Source organism: Melanotaenia boesemani, chromosome 6 (genome assembly GCF_017639745.1).
Source record: "Melanotaenia boesemani isolate fMelBoe1 chromosome 6, fMelBoe1.pri, whole genome shotgun sequence".
In the NCBI taxonomy this organism is placed as follows: domain Eukaryota; kingdom Metazoa; phylum Chordata; class Actinopteri; order Atheriniformes; family Melanotaeniidae; genus Melanotaenia; species Melanotaenia boesemani.
The window spans coordinates 25,165,818-25,190,484 of NC_055687.1; the positions used below are offsets into that span (position 1 = coordinate 25,165,818).

At 36.7% G+C, this 24,667-nt stretch overlaps 1 protein-coding gene across 1 annotated transcript; it reads right to left on the minus strand.

Moving 5' to 3' along the window:
* Positions 1-932: 932 nt before the first annotated feature.
* LOC121642106 (doublecortin domain-containing protein 2-like) lies at positions 933-24,418 on the minus strand. Its single transcript, XM_041988599.1, has 14 exons — positions 23,884-24,418; positions 22,890-22,941; positions 19,921-19,997; positions 19,615-19,749; positions 19,254-19,403; positions 18,599-18,653; positions 18,225-18,408; positions 4,755-4,825; positions 4,512-4,655; positions 4,041-4,184; positions 3,565-3,708; positions 3,089-3,232; positions 2,613-2,756; positions 933-2,280 (listed from the first exon to the last, which is right to left on the minus strand). Exons 1-14 carry the CDS (start codon positions 24,168-24,170, stop codon positions 1,579-1,581), a joined length of 2,433 nt encoding a protein of 810 aa, XP_041844533.1. The 5' UTR covers positions 24,171-24,418; the 3' UTR covers positions 933-1,578.
* Between the last annotated feature and the right edge of the window lie 249 nt (positions 24,419-24,667).

Below are 24,667 nucleotides of genomic sequence, written 5' to 3' on the forward strand. Positions count from 1 at the left end.
GAGAGGATCAATAAAAAAAATAAATAAATAAAATAACCTCTGCATTATACACTTGAACACTTTTGTGGAGTGGAGAAATTGTAGCAGACCGAAGCACCAGGAGCAGGGAGCTTTTGGAAGCGTCTTGGGTTTTTGGTGAACATATGTATGTATCTATGTATGTATGCATGTATGCATGAATGTATGTATATATTTATGTATGTATGTATGTATGTAATAATGAGATATTGGATTTTAAAATCCATTTTTTCTTTCCAGAACCAACTAAATGATTAAGACAGATTAAGAACAAATTCTTATTAACAGCAGCGGCCAAGGAGAGGGTTAGAGAGGCTAAACCATCAGTGATTAGAAGTGGTAAAAAAAAAAAAAGATCATCCTTTTTATTTTAAAACATTTTTCCATTTAAAAATGTTTACGTATATTTCCTACTTATGAATGACTCCTCCTTTGTAACATTGTACCAATCCCTTCACAAAATCCCTTCCCTTCCTGATGGGCTTATATAATCTGGTTAGCATTGATGCATTTATTGGGTCTTCTGATCTTCCAGCTCTCCACCTCACATTTACTCGTCCACTGTTGCTATTCCTTGCTGATATTAGAAACCGAGAATGGCTTCTTAAAGACTCTTTATGCCAACCTCTAGTTTGTGAATATCAGGTATCCACTCAAAGGAGACCACAGCTGCTTGCTGTTGGACAAGATCTGAGCAGTGAGGATATTTTAAAACTTTGCATCACCCAGCTAACATTAACTGTGAAGCCTTGATTACAACAAATTTGGACTCTAGACTTTTGGCCTTTTCTTCTTTTCTAAATCTCCTAAAAATGTTTCTGACTTATTAAGACACATCAAAAAATGAATTTGCTGTTTATACAGTTTTATTGTCTAAATTTAAATAAACAAATATTTTTTTTTTCCACTGTAACTGCATCAAGAAGACTCTTATAATAAAACAAGACTGTAAACCATGTTCACTGTGTTCGCTTAGCTTCCAAACAGATAAAGATTAATTTAACTCATTATGCTTACTCAAAAAGGTAATTTGTACCACTTCATATGAATATGCACAAACATGCCATACACAGGCATCATCTTGATTAAAGCATTCACTTCAAATTGGAACTATGTCTTATTTCTCAGCTTCATTCACCACAGTGTTCACAGACAGCTTTTATTTAAACATTAAGCAGCTCAGAAGATAGCAGTATGCTTCAATGCAAAAATAAGTATATATTATTAGAGATTATAACTTTAGTCTGCTCAGAAAACAATTTCTGTTCTTAATATCACTTACCTGTCTGCCATTTATCTGCTAAACATCATTATTAATTTGCTTTATGTCATGCAACTTCTAAAAGACCTTATAGAAAACATCTCACATTAAAGTTTGGTTTTCTCTGACCCTGCCCTGCCACTGTCATTTATGTTTTACTGTATTGCTTTATATTCACAGTATCATGTAGTAACTTTTATATATTTTTCTTTATTTCCTAATCCTCTTTTCTGCTTTTGTCTTGACTCTCTTCATCAGCATCATTCCCTGTTTCTCCATTGGCTGTGGCATCATTGCAACTATCTGACTCCTTCTTCTCCGGCTTTGCTTTCTACCTGATCATCATCTCCTCTTACCTCTCCATTCACCTTGCTGTCTTCTCCTGACTCCTTGCTCATTTCCTCTGTTATTTTACTTCCATCTTCCTCCTGGTTACTGTTGCTATTGCTACTTCCACTTTTTTTACTTTCTGTGGTCTCGTTATCTGACTGAGTCTTGTCGGGGCTGCTGTTTTCTGTCTCTTTTTGTTCCTCCCCAGTGTCTACATCATTAATGTGGTCATTACTGCTTTTCTCTTTGTTACCACTGTCTTCATCTTCATCTTTATCTTTGTCTGGTTCCATCTCAGCCTCAGAAGATAAATGGCTTCCATCCCCTTTCTCTTCATTGTCCTGAGTCTTATCACTGTTAGCACTGTTGTTTCCCTGTGTCTCACTCTTAACCTCATTCTTACTTTCCTCCATTACGTCCTCCTTCACATCCTCTTTAACTTCCTTCACTTTTTCCTCCTTTGTCACTGCTTCTTCTATTTTTTCATCATTTTGCTCATCAGCTTCTTTATTTTCTTCTTCTTTTTCACTGTTTATCTTTTGGTCTTCCTCCTTGTCTTCTTTGTTAGTGGTTGCATCTTCCTCTGTGGTGTTTTTAGATGCAGATTCCTCTTTCTGATCAGCCTCCTCATCCTTCACTGTAGCTTTTAGATCGGCGTTAGCATCGGGTTTCTGTAATATAGTTGTACCATAGACAAAGTTTTAGCCTAAAATGTTTTAACAGTCAGTAAGATTGATTTGTTTATGAAGAAAAAGAAAAATTTGCAATGATTTTAATTTTGTTAAAGCACACTAACAGTGCTGTTTCCAGTTTCTAGTTATCCAAACAGCACATCAGCAGTTATTATTGATTTGTAATTAGTAATAGGCAATGAATGATTCTACAAATGAATAGTGTGATCACAATGAAAGCATCAATCAGTAGAGCGCTAGGAGAAGAAAAGACAATCAAACATTCACATTACATCTTCAGTATCTATCTTTGAGCGTAGCCATGTGTATACCTCTTCAGATTTCTGTTCTTGAGGGCTGTCTTCTTTGTTAGTGGTTGCATCTTCCTCTGTGGTGCTTTTAGATGCAGATTCCTCTTTCTGATCAGCCTCCTCATCCTTCTCTGTAGCTTTTAGATCGGCGTTAGCATCGGGTTTCTGTAATATAGTTGTACCATAGACAAAGTTTTAGCCTAAAATGTTTTAACAGTAAGTACGATTGATTTGTTTATGAAGAAAAAGAAAAATTTGCAATGATTTTAATTTTGTTAAAGCACAATAACAGTGCTGTTTCCAGTTCCCAGTTATCCAAACAGCACATCAGCAGTTATTATTTATTTGTAATTAGTAATAGGCAATGAATGATTCTACAAATGAATAGTGTGATCACAATGAAAGCATGAATCAGTAGAGCGCTAGGAGAAGAAAAGACAATCAAACATTCACATTACATCTTCAGTATCTATCTTTGAGCGTAGCCATGTGTATACCTCTTCAGATTTCTGTTCTTGAGGGCTGTCTTCTTTGTTAGTGGTTGCATCTTCCTCTGTGGTGCTTTTAGATGCAGATTCCTCTTTCTGATCAGCCTCCTCATCCTTCTCTGTAGCTTTTAGATCGGCGTCAGCATCGGGTTTCTGTAATATAGTTGTACCATAGACAAAGTTTTAGCCTAAAATGTTTTAACAGTAAGTACGATTGATTTGTTTATGAAGAAAAAGAAAAACTTGCAATGATTTTAATTTTGTTAAAGCACACTAACAGTGCTGTTTCCAGTTTCTAGTTATCCAAACAGCACATCAGCAGTTATTATTGATTTGTAATTAGTAATAGGCAATGAATGATTCTAGAAATGAATAGTGTGATCACAATGAAAGCATGAATCAGTAGAGCGCTAGGAGAAGAAAAGACAATCAAACATTCACATTACATCTTCAGTATCTATCTTTGAGTGTAGCCATGTGTATACCTCTTCAGATTTCTGTTCTTGAGGGCTGTCTTCTTTGTTAGTGGTTGCATCTTCCTCTGTGGTGCTTTTAGATGCAGATTCCTCTTTCTGATCAGCCTCCTCATCCTTCTCTGTAGCTTTTAGATCGGCGTTAGAATCGGGTTTCTGTAATATAGTTGTACCATAGACAAAGTTTTAGCTTAAAATGTTTTAACAGTAAGTACGATTGATTTGTTTATGAAGAAAAAGAAAAACTTGCAATGATTTTAATTTTGTTAAAGCACACTAACAGTGCTGTTTCCAGTTTCTAGTTATCCAAACAGCACATCAGCAGTTATTATTGATTTGTAATTAGTAATAGGCAATGAATGATTCTAGAAATGAATAGTGTGATCACAATGAAAGCATGAATCAGTAGAGCGCTAGGAGAAGAAAAGACAATCAAACATTCACATTACATCTTCAGTATCTATCTTTGAGTGTAGCCATGTGTATACCTCTTCAGATTTCTGTTCTTGAGGGCTGTCTTCTTTGTTAGTGGTTGCATCTTCCTCTGTGGTGCTTTTAGATGCAGATTCCTCTTTCTGATCAGCCTCCTCATCCTTCTCTGTAGCTTTTAGATCGGCGTTAGCATCGGGTTTCTGTAATATAGTTGTACCATAGACAAAGTTTTAGCTTAAAATGTTTTAACAGTCAGTACGATTGATTTGTTTATGAAGAAAAAGAAAAATTTGCAATGATTTTAATTTTGTTAAAGCACACTAACAGTGCTGTTTCCAGTTTCCAGTTATCCAAACAGCAAATCAGCAGTTATTATTGATTTGTTATTAGTAATAGGCAATGAATGATTCTAGAAATGAATAGTGTGTGATCACAATGAAAGCATGAATCAGTAGAGCACTAGGAGAAGAAAAGACAATCAAACATTCACATTACATCTTCATCTTTGAGCGTAGCCATGTGTATACCTCTTCAGATTTCTGTTCTTGAGGGCTGTCTTCTTTGTTAGTGGTTGCATCTTCCTCTGTGGTGTTTTTAGATGCAGATTCCTCTTTCTGATCAGCCTCCTCATCCTTCTCTGTAGCTTTTAGATCGGCGTTAGCATCGGGTTTCTGTAATATAGTTGTACCATAGACAAAGTTTTAGCTTAAAATGTTTTAACAGTAAGTACGATTGATTTGTTACATCTTCAGTATCTATCTTGTGTATACCTCTTCAGCTTTCTGTTCTTGAGGGCTTTCGCCATTTGTGTTTCCATCATCTGGCTTTGATACCGGATCATCTGGAAATAGAAATCAAAACTGAGCATGAGTGATGCTGACTTAACAACAAGGTAAATGTTTCTTTCAAGTCCAAAAATTACAAAGAAAAAGGAAAATAAATGTTTTCCATCATAATGTTTGACATTACATCCTAACTGATTGTTGTTTTCATAGGTAAATAATGACAATGATGTAAATATTGGACATTTTTTTCTACTTCACACAACTGCAGTAGACTTGGAAAATCAGATAGGAGTACCAGAAAAGCAATAAGATAGAGCAGGGGTGGCCAACGTCGGTCCTCGAAAGCCACAATCCTGCAGGTTTTTAAAATTTCCATGCTCCAACACACCTGACTCAAATTAAATGGATTATACAGCCTATAAGGAGCTGCACAATGACTCATTAGTTTAAGTCAGGTGTGTTGGAGCAAGGAAATTTGGAAAACCTGCATGATTGTGGCTCTTGAGTGTAGGGATAAATATGCCTTTTCCTCATCACATTAAAACAATAAACATTGGTTCTTGGAACTTAGGAAATGTAAATAACTAAAAAAAATTACAATTTGTCTTTTTTGTTTCTTTTTGAAAAACATGTAGCAAATATGTACATACAAAAGGAAGACAAAAAAAAAGCCTCAAAAGAAAAAGAACATAGTGGATTGCCATGTTTCTACAGTTCGCTCCCATGTTGTTATCAATATGACCATCCTTATCCTGTCATTGTATAAACAGTGCATTTCTCCCACTTTTCTCAACATAGTTCTTCTTGAGTCCTTATCTCATAAGTCAACAGTTCTATTACGTATATACCACACAATTGTTTGCCAGTCCTGCTGTGTTGATGGATCTAGATGTAGATGCAGATGGACGTATAGTTACATGCCTAGCACTAAGTTGGAAACATGATTATGCCTAATAGTTGTGGCATTTGGCACAATTGATTTTTAAAAGTCCATCCACAGTCAGGAAGAATGTGGTCATCTCTAGGAACAAGCCAGTTTATTACACATTTGCAATAATCATTTTTAATCACAAATAAGTCAGTTATGAGAAAGCCATCAGTTCTTGTATGTGTAAAAGTAATAGAAGAGAATGGTGATGTTTTATAAGATACCAAAGAAAATTCAATTATTAGCCTGTCATAACAAGGTGTAAGTTAGCTAACAGGTTTTTCTTAGCATTGATTTATACTAAATTAATTACTATATTAATTACTGTAATGTCATATGGTGTAACACATTTCCCAGTCACCTAAAGAAACTAGAAGCCCTACAAAAGAAGATGGTACGAGTCATGTCTTGGTCCAGTTTTAATGCCCCCAGCCACCCCCTATTTTCTCGCTTACATCTTCTTCGACTTAAGGAGCTAAATACATTTCAAAATGCATGTATAATGTTCCAAATTGTGAATAATATGAATAATAGGCTGTCAGAGCTCATTCCAATCTGGGCCCCAGCCCATACTCATGATACCAGGAACAAATATCTCATCAGTGGTAAAAAAAGAAGACTCGCTAGCACCAGCCTGAGCATTGTATGCAGGGGCCCTCAGATTTGGAATGAGCTCGACGACAAGTTGAAAGTGTTAAAATCCATCTCCACCTTTAAAAAGATGTTAAAAACCATTCTAATCAATTCATACAAACATTCCAATACCTAAGTTGTAAACTCTCTAGCCCTAGGGAAATTGTTTTTTTTTTTTTTTTTTTTTTTTTTTTTTTTTTTGTGTGTGTGCGTGTTTAGTATGTAATACTATTGTTGTCGGTACATTAATGTTGTATGATTTTTCTCTCCTTCTTTTTCTTCTTAAAATTGTCATTATGTATACAGGTTCCTGCTTATAAGCTTTAGGTAGCTTCCTAAGGAGACCTGATTTATACACGATCCTGGCTAAGCCATATGAAAAGGTGTAGAACATGTGAATGTGAATATGGATGTGTATGAATAAATGAAAATGAAAAATGAAATAAACAACAGTCAAGGTCACAGTCAAGTGGAAGTATCAGAATGTAATGAATTCACATTGTTATGCTTTCAAAAATATTAGAAATGCACCACTCTCTGGTCAGTCAATCAAGCAAGATGCCCCAAGCTGCCACTGTAGCTGCTAGCAACCACAGCGAGCTGTTAGCATTCATGCTAGGCCTTTCAGAGAAAGGCCACCCAGAGTAAACAAGGATGGAAGTTGCTTGTGTTGAGTCACACTCCATGCCAGTTTAAGGCCATGAGAAGATTTTTTTGTTAAAAAAATAAAACTGACAATAAGAGAAAAACTACTGAGTATTCTAGTGGACTTTAAAATCAGAATAGACTACACCATTGAACTATTACAAATAAGATCTTTTTAAGACATATACAAATAATATAACTTCTGTTGTTTAAAACCATTTGGTTTCCCGTTTCTTGTGTAATTTTACAGCTGATTTATTCATTTAGAAGCTCCCTGCTTTGCTTCCATGATCCTAAAACTAAAAAAAAATGCAAGTTATATTAAATGAATTAATTCCAAGAATCCATAAAATCTGTCCTATAAAGGGATCTTTTGTGTAGTCAGTGAGACTTGTTGAAATCTTTGTGCTTTTATAACTGTACTGCTGAACATCAACAAACATAGCACAATACTGACATCTTGTGGTAAAATGAAAACAGACACGCAAATCTGAGTTAACCTCAGACAATGAAGCTGCACAAGACAGAGTCAATGAACATTTCACAAGCTCATTTAGTGATCCATCTGTCATATTGGATCACTATCATTACTATCATTATCATCCTTGCAGCCATCCTAATCATCATTAAAACGACTAAATTAATGTAGATGTTGTTTCCTCATCATAATTGCTGTTGGGTATCAGTGCACATCTCCACACACACCCAGTTCCGGCCCATCACACAGGAACCAATCTTTTGAAATTATTCTTTAAACTATGTAAAACTTTCCAAACTGATGGCCCAAGAGACAAGAAAAAGTACGCCAACCCTTAATTTTTTTCAGCGCAGGATTAGTTTCTTTAACAAGAAAATATCTTCCACATTAAAAAGCTATCATGTCTAAACTACTATAAGGTGACACTTTGAACCCTGGTATTTAAATGAGGATGTCACACTGCATCTCAACACACACTCATTTCTATTGAAGCAGTCAGCTCTGCAAGGCAGGTTTGCTGAAGTGCAAAATGAATATAGGGCTTTTCAGTTTGCATGTAAGCACAAGCATCAAAGGCTTTGGAGTAATTAACCCTAAACATCATAAGAGGAATACAACTATACGCTCTGATAAACAACATAATTGCACACTTGATGAGACTAAACTTTCCAATCAAAAACAGAAACAAGAAAAGAAAAAAAAAAACAGAACAGTGTAATTAATATCTTTAATATTAGTTTCCTTTTCTACACATTCTAGTTAAGGAAGAAAAATGACTCGGGTAGAGATTAGAAGAGTTTATGGAAGCATTTAATGCATTTCAAATGCAAAACTGATTGAAGTTTAGCCATGGTGGGAGATGAAACGTTATGGTAATAATAACGGACCTCTTTAAGAATATTTTATGGAAATCACCCGCATTCATTAAGAGCGAAGGCCGATGGACTGAGAGTCAGCATAGAGCTGCTATGACTCTAAACATCTTAACATGATTTGAGGATGAGACACAGGCTCATGAAAATGCTAAATCAAATTAAGTACAATATTTAGAATATCTGCTTCTAGCTCTTGATTAAATCCAGTATGGTTGTGATTCTGGCATCACAAATGATTGAATAGTTTTATGTATGAGTGTGTACGTGCAAGTATGTAAGTATTTGACTTCTTTTTTTTATTTCATAATCAAGCAAACAGATGCATACATCCCTTTTTATACTACTGGCTCAAAAACAGGCAAACATATCCACATTTCAGGACTACAGCTACCTCTCATCCATCAGTATGGGCAACAACAAGGATGCAGCTGTAAGTGGGTGTAATTACTCATATAAATGTCTCTTGCAGCCATCGTCCTGGAAGGTAAAGTTATAAATGAATGCTGTTCTATAGAAATGTAATAAAACACAACTGAAGATGAAGCGATAGCACAGAAAGATAATATTCCACTCCTCAACAAACTCAATCTATGTGTACACACACATATTGTGGCTTTCTGCTACTTGATTTTTGCACATATAGGCACAAACATACTAGTCACCAACCTGCCACACTGCATGTCATTTTTTAAAATTTGAACCACTGCTCAGTATAGGCAAACCAGGTTTTCTTGTTATTTCTGCAGCTGTGTCTCTTTTTGCATTTTTTATGTATGTTTTTGTTCACTTATGTTGCAACGCTGAGTTGAAACCTAGTTGGAAAATCCAGTTAATGAACCTAGGTTCTCCACTATGAACTAAGCTTTTTTCTTTTGTCAGACGTGTATAGCGAGATAGACTTTGGTATCATCTTGAAAAGCTTTTCAACTCTGTCAAACAACATTTTTTTCAAGAGATCCATCATCTTGACTCCACAGGAACTCCAAAGTAGGGATATTTTTCATTGTAAATAGGCTTGTTGAGGATGTATGTGTGCTTCTGTGAAGTCACTATTGTACAAATATTATAGTCTAGTTTCTCTGAAAACATTTGTATTGCTAAAAAAAAAAAAAAAAAAAGAAAAGGAAAAAGAAATTAATACAGCTGTGTGGTGAGCTGTTGGAACTTACGTACACAGCTTTTCTAACCTTCATTTGGTTTGTTTCAGTTTGCCAGTGTGTTCCTGGTAAAGAAAGGAATCCAAAGCCTAGAATGCAGATCAATCACCATATTTAGTAGGGCTGGGTTTTGAAAATCGATTCAAATTAAATAAATCCAATATTGATTGAGACAGATTTTTTTCATATGTCCTCTTTTCCGGTAACATGACCCTACAGTCCCGTGACTTGGCCCTACACTCTACACCCCGAGGCTCGGCGAGATCTCTTAGCATAGATGCATACACACAACTGGTTTCCTGTGTTGCCTAAAAAACGCTCCTCTTACTGAGATAATATCAAATTTAGGTGTTTTCATTGAGCGATGGGGATTACATTCACCTCTAAAGTATGCTGCAGCGTAATGCTAAGACCGCATGCTCTCACATTAGCAGCTATCGCTAAGACTGCAAGCTCTCACATTAGCAGCTAATGCTAAGACCGCAAGCTCTCACATTAGCAGCTAATGCTAAGACCGCAAGCTCTCACATTCGCAACTAACACTAAGACCGCAAGCTCTCACATTAGCAGCTAATGCTAAGACCGCAAGCTCTCACATTCGCAGCTAACGCTAAGACCGCAAGCTCTCATATTAGCAGCTAATGCTAAGACCGCAAGCTCTCACATTCGCAGCTAACACTAAGACCGCAAGCTCTCACATTAGCAGCTAATGCTACGACCGCAAGCTCTCACATTCGCAGCTAACGCTAAGACCGCAAGCTCTCATATTAGAAGCTAACGCTAAGACTGCAAGCTCTCATATTAGCAGCTAATGCAAAGACGAGGGCACCACCATGTTCCATGTCAAGAAGTGATGTCACCACACATCTACGTACTTTGAATAATTAGATACATATTTATTATTACATCCTTTCTGTTTCCGATATTCAACATGAAACAGTCAAACTTAATCACCTCTGACAGGCTGACATCTGGGGCATTTTGGAAATATTTGCCATTGCAAAAGTTTTGAATGTCATGGTCTATGCTGTTACTACATATGAACCAAACAAATTTATCCAAAGAATTTTGTCATGGCTTCTGTTTCAGAAGATTAGCTCTACAATATAAACACTTATTTTAGAAATGCCACTTAGCATGCCGCACTCCATACAATTCTCTGTTATGTTAGCACATAGTGCAGCCTGTATTACATATTTACACTCATTGGATTTAATTCACTCAGCACATGCGTGAGTTATAGTAGCATGTAAAACAACATGAGCTGTTACTCTCACTGCTAATTATGAAATGTTGCCACTCAGCAAGTGTGCTCCAGCCATCCTCTTAAAAGATTTAATGACTATGACAGCCACCGCGAGAGAGGCCCGCTTGGTGCTGAGTTTATAGTGATTGGACACACAGAAAACAACCCACCTGTTTAATGTAAAATGGGAAAACCTGATGAGTGGACATTTTGATTTTCCATGTCTCTGTCTCGGGTCTATGCTTACAGACAATATAAATCCATATAATTCAAAGCTTTGAAAAACAAAAGTGAATACAATAAACCTACCAAGATATCACAAGATATGAGGATAACAGGCAAATAACAGATCTCTGATCTTTAATTTGGTTACATACAAATTGTATGGCTGTCATACTAAATGAGAATTTAATACAGCTATAATAAAATTTAAAAATATGTATATAATTCCTTCTTTGGAATAACAATTTGACAAACTGTCATCTCTTGTTAAATTAAATTAAATTAAATTAAATTAAATTAAATTAAATTAAATTAAATTAAATTAAATTAAATTAAATTGATAATTCTGGCATTTTAAAAATGGAAAATATTTTATTCCAAATCAAACTCATCCTGTTGAGTTGAGCTCACTTGTCCATAACCTTTGTGAACAGGTGTAGAACATCTTGTTGGGCTTTTGCACATGTTTGCATTCTTAGAATTACAAGAGGTATTAAATTTGTCGCATGGTACATACTACAGGGCAAAAGGCACATATGTTGTTTTCCGCTGAGTCTGTCTCCTTTTTGTAAATCACAGGAGGATTACTCTAAAAGATTCTGTGTATATTTCTATACAATAGAATAAAAAATTCCTTATATCAATGTTAGTGTGCAGCCCTGTGCTTAGATAGCTTTGACATTAAATCAAAGGAAAGCACTGCTTAACATTGTTGCAGTCAGACAGGCAGAGTAATATTTATAAAGGTCATGGCTTCAGCTTAAACTTTAAATAATTCATGGAGCGTGTTTTCTCTCTTATCTGACTGTTGCCTGAAACCTTACAACCCACTATCTTCATTATATGACAACTTTACTTTAAATGGCCTCAGTCTATTCACTTTTCAAAGAACATGCACATGCTCAGCTCACCACAAAGAATAACAATTAAATATATATATATACATATTTTAAAATGCTGATGTTTAGAAGGATATGATCTAAGTCAGCTTTAATATATTAAAAGGGTATTTTTGGTAAAACATTTTAAAGTCTGCATTGCATTGCACAGCTTAGTGTTGTCCTTTACATCTGAACTTTTTTATCCTCTACACAACATCATTTTGACTAAAACTTGCAAAGGGCAGAAATACATTTAGAAATGTATGGTCGACTGCATAAACTGACAGTGACAAACACAAAGTACTTTGCTCTGGCAGCATGGCAATTTCAGATGCTCTCCTAAGACATGATGTAAACCTCAGATATCTGCAAATGTCAGTTATTTACTCTTGCCATTTAGGTTGTGTGTCAGGGCTGTTTCAGCGTCTCCAGCTGATATAAACCCTGCAGATACTGATGCTCCTATCGCAGCTGCTCAGACGCACGTCTTCCCAGTTCAACCAAAACGAGCAATGCAGACTAGATTAGAGGTGACAGACATGAGGAAAAATCGTGTCAATGAAAGTGTCACATATTACCCTAACCCTACACTTTGTATGTCACAGCCAGTCCTGTTGTATGTCACAGCTGAAACACTTGTTAGCAGATTAATGTGGCAGATTAGTACAGCAACCCTGCTCTTTAATCCAGTAATCCGGCATCAAAGAGTCATGAAGGACCTTTTTTCTGCTGTGGTGAAAAAAGTGGGGAGATGAAAGGAATGGAAGAATGCATGAGGGATAGATGAGTGTGGCCGTGGTGTTTGAATATCTGCACAAAAGCACACAAAATCAAGCAACACGAATAAATGTCCTAAACGTGGTGCTCAGAAACCACACTTTCTTAGAACTTTGAAATAATAATAATAAAAAAAAAAACTGTTGCCATCTTTCAGCCTTTGCCGCTTACTGTCATTTTTTGACACGGGCGCATGGTTTAAGACACACAACCTCTTTGTGTACATGTCTGCTGTCTCCCAATGCTGTTTTGAAGCCTATTTTGTTTTGACAGGCATTATAGATACATATGCTAACAGGGCTAATTCCCCAAGGCAGAATCACGTTTTATGACACCAGAGGAAGAGGCTTGATCTAGGCAGGATGGCTTGTGCATACACAGAAGGAAAAACATAAAAAACACACAAACCAACTCACATGCAGCACTTGTCTTTCTTTTAGTTACATATAATACCAAGAATGTTTTCATTAGATTTTTTTTAAACTAACTTCAAGGAAAATCGTAGGAGGGAGGAATAATGTGCATCCTTCGTAAAACTTAAAATGAACTCAAACAACACTCAAAAGCGGAGCTTTAGCACATGAAAAGGAAGCCACAGGCTATTCAGAATGTCAGGTTTTTGTAAACTGCCCTTGAATTGTCAATACAAGCACTGATTGAGTCACGTGGCTTATCAAGAACTCACCGTCTCATATTTGTTGAACAAAAGGCATGATGAACCACATCCTCTACCAAACAGTGTTCAGAACTGCTCTGCAGATGTTTATGTACACCTTGGTTACTCTAAAGGCAGACCAGAGCCTTGTTGTTGTATAAGTCCTTGTAAAGTGGTTCAATGTTTAGATTTTATCAAACAGTTGTGTTCACCACATCGCTTGACTTACATTGCTCCAAACATTTCCAATGACATATCTTCTCTTGAATGCAAGTATTGCAAGCTATGAGTTTAGTTTAATTTTATTTTAAGAGTAAAAGGAATATGGCATTGACATTTTTCCATTTATGATTAATTTAAAAATCCTATTTCAATATTTAAATTAAGCCTTGTAAATACGGCACCACTTGCCATCAACCACTTCAAGCTTCCTTACTGATGCATACAAGGACAAGAAAAGCTGATTTTCAGTAGACCCCCTACTTCCCTTCTATCTTTGCCTTCCCTGTCTCTCCTCTCATGCATACCTGTCTGTCAGTCCTCCCCTCTTGAAGCACAAAGCTCTTTTGTTGATTTTTGTGAGCAGTAATTTGGCCTCAGCACGGGGCATAGGCAAGTAAAAATCTGCTTTGATGACTCTAAATGGAGAGATTATCCAAATGAAAGGCAATTATCCAAACCCCACCCATCACCTCTACCCTTCAATATCTCTCTGTACCCTTTTTTTCCCACTCAGAGCTCATGCTCTGTCAACTCAGCCTATTCATCATATTCACAGCAAATTCCACATGTATTTCTCTTTTCTGCCCCTCTCCTTCTTCATAATGCTCTTCTGCTCTGTCTCCATCTTGTCCACCTTTTATTCCCTCTTCTTTTACCTTCTCTTTTATCTTCCCTTCATCACCTGCTTGAATGCATCCCTTTCTTTTTTTCTCTCTCCTCTCCTCTCTTACTTCTACTGTTCTTGCATCTTCTCCCCTCTGCTCTCAAGGGAGCCATTAACTGAATTGGCCACAGAGGTCCTTTAAGGAAAAGAACACTGATAAACATCCTATTTCTATTTTGAGGTTAGCAACAACTGCTCATTTCTACCATACAAACTGAACATAAAAGTGTTTTTAAAATGAAATGCCAACACTGGTCACTTTTGGACAAATAACTTCCCATGCTTTAAGTATTTTCTGTGGCTCTGGTGGTTGAAGCATAAAACAGGCAATGTGTCTTGCTGGTTAAGTCTTTAAAGGCAATGTCTTTGTTATACTGAGTTCAAATTCATCTCATGACCTTTGCTGCTTGAGTTGTCGCACCTCCTCCCCCTTGTCCTTGCTGTCACTCACCACTGTGTTCACTCTAATGAAGCAGAAAAGTTAGAAGCTTCACTATACACCAGACTGAGGCTGCTTGAGTTATACTCAGTCTGGCTCCCAGCAGCTGATAGACAGTGAATAATGGGTACTGGCATGCAAACACACGCAACTACAGACATGCACACATAAACTGATCTGCTTTTCACATGGAAACTGAGGAAGAATCTCAAGTAACAAGGTCAGTCTGTCTCATATGTCTTTTTTTCCCTTGTATCTATCAAGTGCTCTCCCTCCTTTTTCAAAAATACATAAACAACGACATGACACCTTCATAATCATCTCTTGTTCCATTGTTACAGTACATCACAGATCTGATGTGCAGCTTTCATATTGTATTCTTTCCACAGCCTCTGCCAGTCTGCCAACTTTTTGGCTCTGTTCCCTTTGGCACCAGAACTGAACATGTTTATCGTTTCCAATTCAGCCAGGGCAGGATTTCTGAAAGGGTGGGGGGTGGGGGGGTCACCTCTGTGTTGTTGTGAATTGTTGTGCAAAAAGTGATACAAACACTGTTCCTACTGAGATGCAAAACACCAGCATAAGCTTAAACCTTGCTGACATGGAGAGGCACGCTGCTACATAATTTATTTTGGGTAAACCAGTGGAAATCTTTAACAGAAGCACATTTTTTAAATAACATGGATGCTTTAGCTTACTTTGTAAAATAAAGTAAGCTAGAAAAAAAAAAAACTACAAATCTCTTTAGGAAATTGCAGCCTACAGTCTTTGACAAAAAGTGAATCAGCACCATGGACAGAGACAAACTAATTGTCATAAAGCGTGCATAGCATCCCATGTCCTGCTATGAAGCTAATCATATAAGCAAACTGTTGTGTCTTGTAAGGATGACAGCATTTGGAAAAATAGTTTAAAGGTCAAACAGTGAGGAACACACAAGGAAATGAAATGCTCTAAAAGCCAGTCAAAATAGCTTGTCTTCTGCCTGATCTTGTTTTCTGAGATGCCTGTATGTGAATTTAATTTTTGCTCAATGTCACCCAATGTGACCAATAATGCAGCATGCTTTCTGAGCCTGGAATACAACATTCCAAACAATTATATACTGGGGATTTTTAAGGTGACATTATAGGATACAAATGCATATATGCATGCACAGAGAGAGGCAAACACTGAACAAAACACACACACACATACCCACACACACACACACACACACATACACACGTCCTGTCTTTTGATGCAAAATGCCAGCTCCCCTGAACCACAGACACAAATGCACCATGCCTCTCCAGGCTCCTGCTGTTAACACTCCTGTTGGAGGAGCAATAAGGCAACATCTATTAGGAAGTACAAGATGACATAATGTAGTTTAAACAGCAGGAGTTACAGCATCACTCCCCCTCTAAAAAACATCAACACCTATTTATGTATATAATTTTAGTTTTTTCAGTGTTTCAGCGTATTTAATTGCACCATTCTAGAGCACAATTTTGAGTTTAAGGCAAAAATTGCATCAAGTAAAGACTATTACAGAGTTCCAGGAGGACATTATGAACTAATATAAAAATCACAACCCCAGAGGATGATGTAATGTGTTTCTTGTAATACTGGTCAATGTCATCATGCTAGACCTACTTTGAATATTGCAGGCTTATTGTTTTGCAGAGCAACAGTGCCACTATGTGGGCATTTAACTATGTAGCAGGTTACATAAGGTTTCAGTGGCAGCACATTCATATGCTAGTATATAATCACTACATTATATGGTAGAGGAAGACAATTTTAACACACACTAACATGAAAAGGCCAAGAACTTTTCATACTTTGATACTGTGACAGCCACATGCAAATATCTATAAAAAGGCATATCTAGCACAAGTTAAAGCAACCACTTGTCAATTATGAATTAAAGTCACATAAAGAAAATCTCCCACTTACATTTACATATGTACACATTTATATAGAAAAATGCTGAATATAGAAACTGTTGATGAGGAATTTTAGATGTTGCTGCTTTTAAGATACATAGACAAAGCCAGAAAATCTTAATTGCAGAGTTCAGGCTGAGACTATGAGTCTCATTTGGGTGATACAGAAATCTCATTATTGTTCTTCCTGCTTGTCAAGTAGTTGTATTTTTCTTGATGACACTAATTTATATTTGCAGGCAGTATATTCCTTTCATTAAATTAACGTAACCTTTATTCAAATAAAAGAAAATGATGTTTCCAATGTTAAGCTTTATTGCTTAATATTCAAAGCATATAAAAGAACTACATACAGTATAGGAATTGCTCAGCTCAGTTTTAGTCATTTGTCTATTTATCCATGTATTTTAGAAGGATTTACTTCTAGATATGTGTTTTTAGTGTACTTTACGTCTGATCTTTAGTTTAATTTTAGTTCATTTATTTATTTATCTTATTTCATTGCTTTATTTTGTGGACTATGTGTTTATTCTCTCTCTGACCAAGACCATAAATAAAAGAAATATTCTTAATTTATATATTTATGTTCATGGTAGGTAGTATATTTTGAACATGATTCTATGGACACATGTCTCCAGATGAAATTTCCAGGAAATCTCCAAAATGGAATGAGGAACAAGTGATTAGATGTTGGGGGTGATCGGGTTCTCTGCCTGGATCCAGAAATTTTTTATATGATTCTTTACAGGAGCAGAGCAGACACACACCTCTGGGAACATCTGAGAACTTTGTCACATCTTGGTCTTTCAACCGTGAAAACACAAGGTTACTAAAACGTAACACCAGTGGATTTTCAGCGTAGATCCTCATAGATTTTTTTTTTTTTTTTTTTTTTGTGGCATTTCCTTTAAATATGCCAAAAAGTTGTGTTGTGGTTGGCTGCCATAAATATAGCTGTTTTACAGACAACAAGAGATCATTATTCAACTACTGAAAAGATACAAAAGCCCAGAAAGATATGACAACTGGCTAGCAACTATCAAGCTAGTTAATGCTGACGACCTTGGAGTCCTTCGAAATATTCAACAGTTTGTTCAGATCATTTTGTGACTGGTGAGTAAAACATTTACTATGATATTACTATTAAAAACTTATGGTTGTTTTTGTATAGATGTCAAAAACACCATAAAATGGCTGTTACAGCAATAATAACAAAAGTCTGTTGGTGGTTTTTGTGAAGTTCTCAGTGTTTCTTGTTAGCAGCTCCTTCACAATGTGATAGATATGAGGGCATTCGTTCCTACTTTCACTAGCTTTGCCTTTTTTAGCCTTGACACTGAGGTTATTAATATAACTGTTTGACATTATGAATAATTTTCCATCTAAAACCAATGGAGAAAACTATGACAAGCTGCACACTTCAACACAGATGCTGGTATGATACAGGGTTTGGTTTTACTAGCAAGCTGTTCATGGTCATGTAACCACTGGTTTTGCGCCTGCCAATGGGGTGATAGAGATAATTTTGCCATTAGAACTTCTAACTACAAAACTAAAGCCCACAATTGTTGGTAAAAAAAAATAAAAAATAAAAATTACATTGGCTTTGCATCAGCTCTTCTAGTTTATATAGCACCTTTCAAGCACAACTGCAGCTCAATGAGCTTCACACAAAAGGAAAACAGTTGTGTGTTTGTCTTACCATTATCAGATGTTCCATGCAAGAAGGTTTGGCCACTCTTCCTCTTTCTGAAGGTGAGGAGTCTGGCTTGAGAGATCTCTCTTACAATTGAAGACAGGTTTTCCTTGCTGTTGCCACTGTGGTTTGGAGGAGAGTCTTTGGAGTCTCCATCTCTGCTATCACTGCACTGTGCTGTGGACTTATTCTGTTGGAAGTGGAAATCAAATTTAGTTTACTTTTAATTCATTCTAGCTGGAGCTTGGAGATTTACTAAATTTGATTTTAAGATTTGCAGGGCGAAAAGGGGACAAAATTCAATATGATTTTACAGCATAATGCTGTGTTTTTTTTTAAAGTTCCGCTTTAATCACACAGAAGGTGCTTCAAATTCGTACATTTTCACTTCGCTTTGCGTATCCGTAGAGTGGTGGTAAGGAATAGGCCTTCATTCTGTGGGAAAGAACAAACACAAAAAGATATTAGTGACATGAATGTCTGATTTCACAACACGGATTCATATACATAAACATCTTGTTAAGAGCAAGTTGTCTTAAGACACTGCATACAAATTAGAAACACTTATATATATATATATATATATATATACATAACTTATCTAATTCACATATGTGTGCTCACAAAAATTTCATAAGCTATGCTATCATAATGAAGATAAACCTTTATTTTATTTTATTTTATTTTATTTTTATTTTAATTCTTCCATATATATATATATATATTTAAATAACATAGAAAAACAGAAAAAGAGAGGTTAAAAGTTAAACTTCCAAAGTGTTTTTTGTTTCTTATTTCCAGCTGTTTTAGATCCTGAGAAATAAAACGTTTTGGTGAACAGTTTTAAGTTTTGGAAAACTTGGATTTTAGGAGGTTTTGCTAAAAACAAAGCCCAGACCTGATAGAATAAAATATGTCCTGAGCTTGAGTTTAAAGTTTTTACCTGAAATCTTGTCTTGAAAAGTAACAAAATACAATTTTCCTCAAGTTTTCCAACAATGTCAGTTTAGATCTTTTCCATAACATGGAGATTACCCTGTGACCCTGCGGGTTCCTCTGGGCCTGGTGAAGAGAAGGTCAGTATAAGGAAGCTTCTTGAATCTTTCTCTTCCCACAGCCACATAAAGCTGACCACTCTCCAAAAGATTCCCTTCAGTCACCTGCTGGCCTTCATAGGTGTAGAGACTACAACACACAAAGGGAAAAGAAAGAAACAGTTTTAAAATAGTATCATGTGGTGAGCCAGTCACTTTTGTTAATAAACTTTGTTTGTTCTTACTTGATAAGATTTTGATAAGAGCTTGATCAGATTATCTGCCATAGCAACAGAAGATATATAGAATAATTTACAGTGACAGACACTATACATTTGTGCAGTGTGTGCCGCCTGGTTTACCTTCGCACACCTCCCAGAACTCTCAAACCCATCTTCTCTGTGATCATTTCTAGTATTCTCTCAAACTGTCCCAGCATCTTCTGGTGGATCAGGAGCCTTATTGCAGGGTTCAGGGTATCACCATTTGCTACCACGCTACACACACAAAATACACATGGTTACCTAAAATACTCTGAGTTCAGTAAACACCAAAGGTGTTGAGGTTTCATGAATGCCTGACATTCATTTTCATTTAGGCAAAGCATTAAAATCAAGATGGGATTGTGTAAAAAAGTGTTGGTGAGAAACACAGGAAATACAGCTTACAATATCGTGCATGGTTCCTTGATGGGTTTCAGGAACCGAGCCGACACAATGATTCTATTCTGTGGAACAGGCCTGGCCTGAAAAGGAGAGAAGATTTAGCCAAAACAATCCAAAGTTGCATATATTCAAAGATCAAATAATTATATCTGGAACTGTATATATCTGATGAGGGTAATGATGCTAACAGTAGATATATAAATGTATTAGTCAGTTATTCTGTGTCAGGATAAAACATTTTAAACTTGTGGCCAGATAAGCGAGTCCACACAGAGTTTTAAAGGACAGCTGCAATATAAAAACAACAAACCTTGACAGAGACTTTTACTTTAGGGACTGATAGAAATAGTGAATCCAACATTGTCCAGTGGGTTGGGACAACATTTAAGCCAATTCTAGATCCTAAATATAGCTGTCTGTGAAGGACAGTCAGCAGTATTAATATTGTACAGCTTCAAGGGCGAAACTGCTGAGAGAACAAAAGTCACTATTGGGAGCAGTGTTCAGCCACAGAGAGCATAATGCTCTTAATATAGACAATAACTCAAAATCCTTTCTAGTACTGCTTTTTAGTAAACCAAGGTATAAAACGCAGACTTTGTTACATCAAAAGCTTTTACCTCTAAAAGGGTAAGGGAGACGGCTATTTTACTCACTAACAGAATCAGTCTCTGATCTCTTTGACACAAAAGGAATGAGTCCTTTTTAATATTTTGAGATGGCAAAGACGAAGAGCTGCAGGCCCTGTAACCCACCATGACTGACTGAGACAAGGAAACTATGAAAAAATAGGTTAAGAGAGAAGGTATATTAAAATTCTTCTTGGGTCTTCATGTACAACTTGGCAACTGAAGTGTGAGAGCCTGAAGGAAGCTTAAAAAGACCTATTGTAATTCATTCTTTTTAACAAAGGGTCGTATATAAGTCATTTGTTATAACAAGGAAGAAAGTCAGTAAAATACAGCAGAGAGGCAAAATTATAGAAAATATGCAAATGAAAAACATCTTTGTGAATTAAAAGACATTAATGGATACAGAGTCTTAAAAACAGACACTTATAAATTACCAAATACAGGCTTAAGTGAACAACAAAACGATAGAGACAAGCAGAAACCTCTTAGCTAGTAACCGGTGCAAGTCAGGAACAAACAGAAACAAGTGAGGCAGGGCAGTGACTAAGAGATCAGTGTCAAGGGATCTATTAGACACTTAGATTTGTTTTTCTCTTGACAGGTATTTTCGTGTGTGGACAAAAAGTTCCCTGGGTTTGTTTTAATTTCCCTGTAGAGTTGGTAACAATCAAACCAAGGGAAATACCTTGTTCTTTCAATGCAGTTCACACCCATTTGATTCTACTTAGAGTGTCTGCATGCAAGGCCAAGCAAAAAGGGTCTAGATCACAGTCTCACAACTCTCTATGCAACAAGATACAGCATTTTGGCTGAGATAGAAGCCCAGTTTTAATTTCATTGAAGGTAAAATATTACCGACAAAGCCTCTTTTTAGCTGTTCAATTTTAAAATTGTGGTTCATTTTGTGTTTTTAATATATTTTAATGCTCATAACATGAATAGTCTAGTGTTCAGAACAGTGGATGGAACAGTATACAAAATTTATTTACAGAGGAATCTGTTTATAGAAGTATTTGTTGATGTGAACTTTTTATTGCTAAATACATTATGAAAATGACACACCTCATTAGTATACAGAAGTTACTAGTGAATGCTGTTCTAGTTGACATTCTACATCCGGTCCTCTAGGACCTGTATCCTGCAGGTATTGGATGTATCCCTGCAGCAACACACCTGATTCAAATAACTGGGTCATTACCAGACTTGTGCAGAACTTGACAACACGCTGTTGGAGTTCCATGTTATTTGAATCAGGTGTTGCAGTAGGGAAACCTCCAAGACCTGCAGGACACCGGCCCTCGAGGACCAGGGTTGAGGATCCCTGTTGTACATGAACAACTAATTACCACGCTCTTGATCACAATGCAGCATTCATATAGAACCATCCTGCCAACTGCTCACATGGGTGATAATATTTGTTTGTCCAAAATGTTTAGATCACAATGATGTCAGTATGATTTAAATGTCACATTGGTAAGAGACAGAAAGACTTGTTTGTGCATTTCCCAGAATAAAATGTGTTAAAAAAAACTTGCAGGACTATTTTAAGATAACACAAGACACACATATGATTATAGCATATTATATTGCCAGATTTATGTAATACTTTCCCTAACATGGGGCACCCAGATTTGAAGTGAGAACCTCTTGATTTGCAGTCAAATGTTGTTCCACTGACCTATACTACCAACACAAACAGAAAAGGAGGTCCTCCATCTGAGTTTCAAAATAGATGAGCTTGCAGGCTTCCTGACTTTTAACTTGCCCTTGTCTTGGCTGTGACTTCACAGCTAGTGATTAAAGATGCATTAAATGGAGGGATGATTATGATCCATAAATTAATAATGCATGGCCACTGAGACAACAACATGTTTCTTCACTGTCAACAACACAGGAGGAATGCTCAACATTATCCCTTGCTCGTCTTAATAATAGCTTTACACTGTTCTTAAATCCTCATGTATCTTGCATTGAGCGGTAGGTTCAAATGTTGAAAACTTGGATGGAGCAAAGGTGTTGTGGCTGAAACCCTGCCTCACAAACATAGCAGGTGAAAGGCTGCCTGCAGTTTAGCCTAACTGCATCGACCACAAAAATAACTTTAAAAGTTTTTAGTGTGCTGCATTTTTAGTGTCACGTGACCAGAAAAACAAGACGGATACATCAAACCTACAGTAAAGTAAACTTTGTCTACATTTGACCTTCAGTGCAGTCACCATATTTTCATTTTCTCAAAGAAGCAAAAAAATGTTCCTGCCACTAGGTCACTGAGAAAGCCAAGTCTCACATAATGACACATAATTATTGGACAGAACCACCTTTGCAGCACTCCTGCCTTACCTGCATTGAAGTCTGCATCATCCTCTTCTTTCTGGAGCCAATCTGTAAATAACTTAAAAACAATAAACAAAAACAGCATAAATGTAACTTTGAGTAAATCATATTATTCATACACAGTATGATTTATTTGTGAGTGCAAAGATATCCAGTTGTACATAACATCAGTATTTTTCATTAGCAGGGAGGGAGGACTGTGTTGACATAACTGTAAATGGAGTCAATATGGCACCCTTCAATAATAACAAATAAATAAATAAAAAGTGAATATGTCTATTTATGGTTGAATGAATATATCTGTAATTTAAAAATATCCATGCATCTCTGACTATTACTGATTTTTCATGCAGTCCCGCTGAATATCATATCATACCCCATTTGTAATGTGCAGATAAAACCATTCAAATGATGCAAAATGCACACACAACTTTTTTTTTTTTTTTTTTTGGCATTTACTGTAAAACAAATGAGCAGTGTGTCAGTATTCAAATTGTATGCATCCACAATGTGCATGCTCTTGTTTCACCACTGGATTCTAATAATACCTGACTGCACAAATCCCATTATCACCTCCATAAGTCCAGTTATTTTTAGGCCAGGGCAGAGCATGCTTCTCTACAAGACTGACTTGACAAAACTCATTTGCATCAATGCGACTCAGCACTTGTGTAAAACTGTCGAGTCACAATCACTTTAAGACCGTGACTCAGTCATCAGGTCTCGCAATGGCTATAACTCTATGTAAGGCACATTGATGGTGAAACCCTGTAAGGATAATTCAGGAGATTTCAGCGGTGAAAATTGAACCGCTTATTACTACAATAATTCACAGCCTGTACTTATACATCACACCTGTGTGTACTACTAAACAGATCAATTATTCTACGTGAATCACGACAAATAAATGCTATTTGCAAATGATTTGTTGGAAGAATGATTATTTTAAAAAAAACAAAAAAACAGACACATTTTAAAGGGACACAACACTATTTCTTACTCCAGCTTTTTGAATCTTTCCTTCCCAGCAGCCACATATTGCTCCCCGCTCTGCAGCCTCTCCAATGAGTCCACTTTGTGACCCCCTCTCGGTGTGTAGATGTTCCTCACCGCTCCAAACGGAGCTTGGACCCCGCCGGTCACTTCTCGTAGCAAAGTCTCAAAGTTACACACCCTTTTTTCGTTTATCACTATCCGGCGAGCCTCATAGTATGGATCACCGTTCCGGTACATGAAGATGTTCTTCACCACAGGCTGTGAGAGAAAGTTTGGCTTCTCCGAACTCATCTTTGTGCGTAAAAGCAGACTGGCGCGCGTCTGACAGAGTAAGGCTGTTTGCTAGAATAAACTCACAACATTTTGATACCAATTACAATACACGAGCGTAACTGTCTTCATACTGGCATCAGAGCTGGTTCATTCATGACCAAGTAAGATGGAAAACAAACTAAAAGTGCAACGTAGATGTCCGTTTAGCGGGTTGGACACAAACGAGTAAGCGGAAAATGTATCCAGAGGAGGAGGAGTTAACTGGTTCAAAATATGACCACTTGCATGACAATGTTGATTTGTTTTAGCGTTTAAAATATGGTTTTCAGTCTCAATCCACTACAAAGGAAACTGTGTAGAGCAACTGCCGATGTGTGTTTACCGCTTCGCTACAGGTTGTGCTAAAAGCAGGTGTTGTGCCATAAAGTTATCGTCTGCCAGAAACTGATTAGACTTCGGCAGGAGCGTGCGCAACCTGTTAACAACGTTGTCTTGCCAAGGTTGTTATCCCTGAC

Bases quoted from the DNA above. Each gene is read 5' to 3' on its own strand.
- LOC121642106 (XM_041988599.1), bottom strand. From the start codon at position 24,170: ATGAGTTCGGAGAAGCCAAACTTTCTCTCACAGCCTGTGGTGAAGAAC. The intron at 3,709-4,040 runs GTATACACATGG...ACTATATTACAG, and splicing joins AAGAACAGAAATCTGAAGAG to AAACCCGATTCTAACGCCGA. The intron at 2,281-2,612 runs GTATACACATGG...ACTATATTACAG, and splicing joins AAGAACAGAAATCTGAAGAG to AAACCCGATGCTAACGCCGA.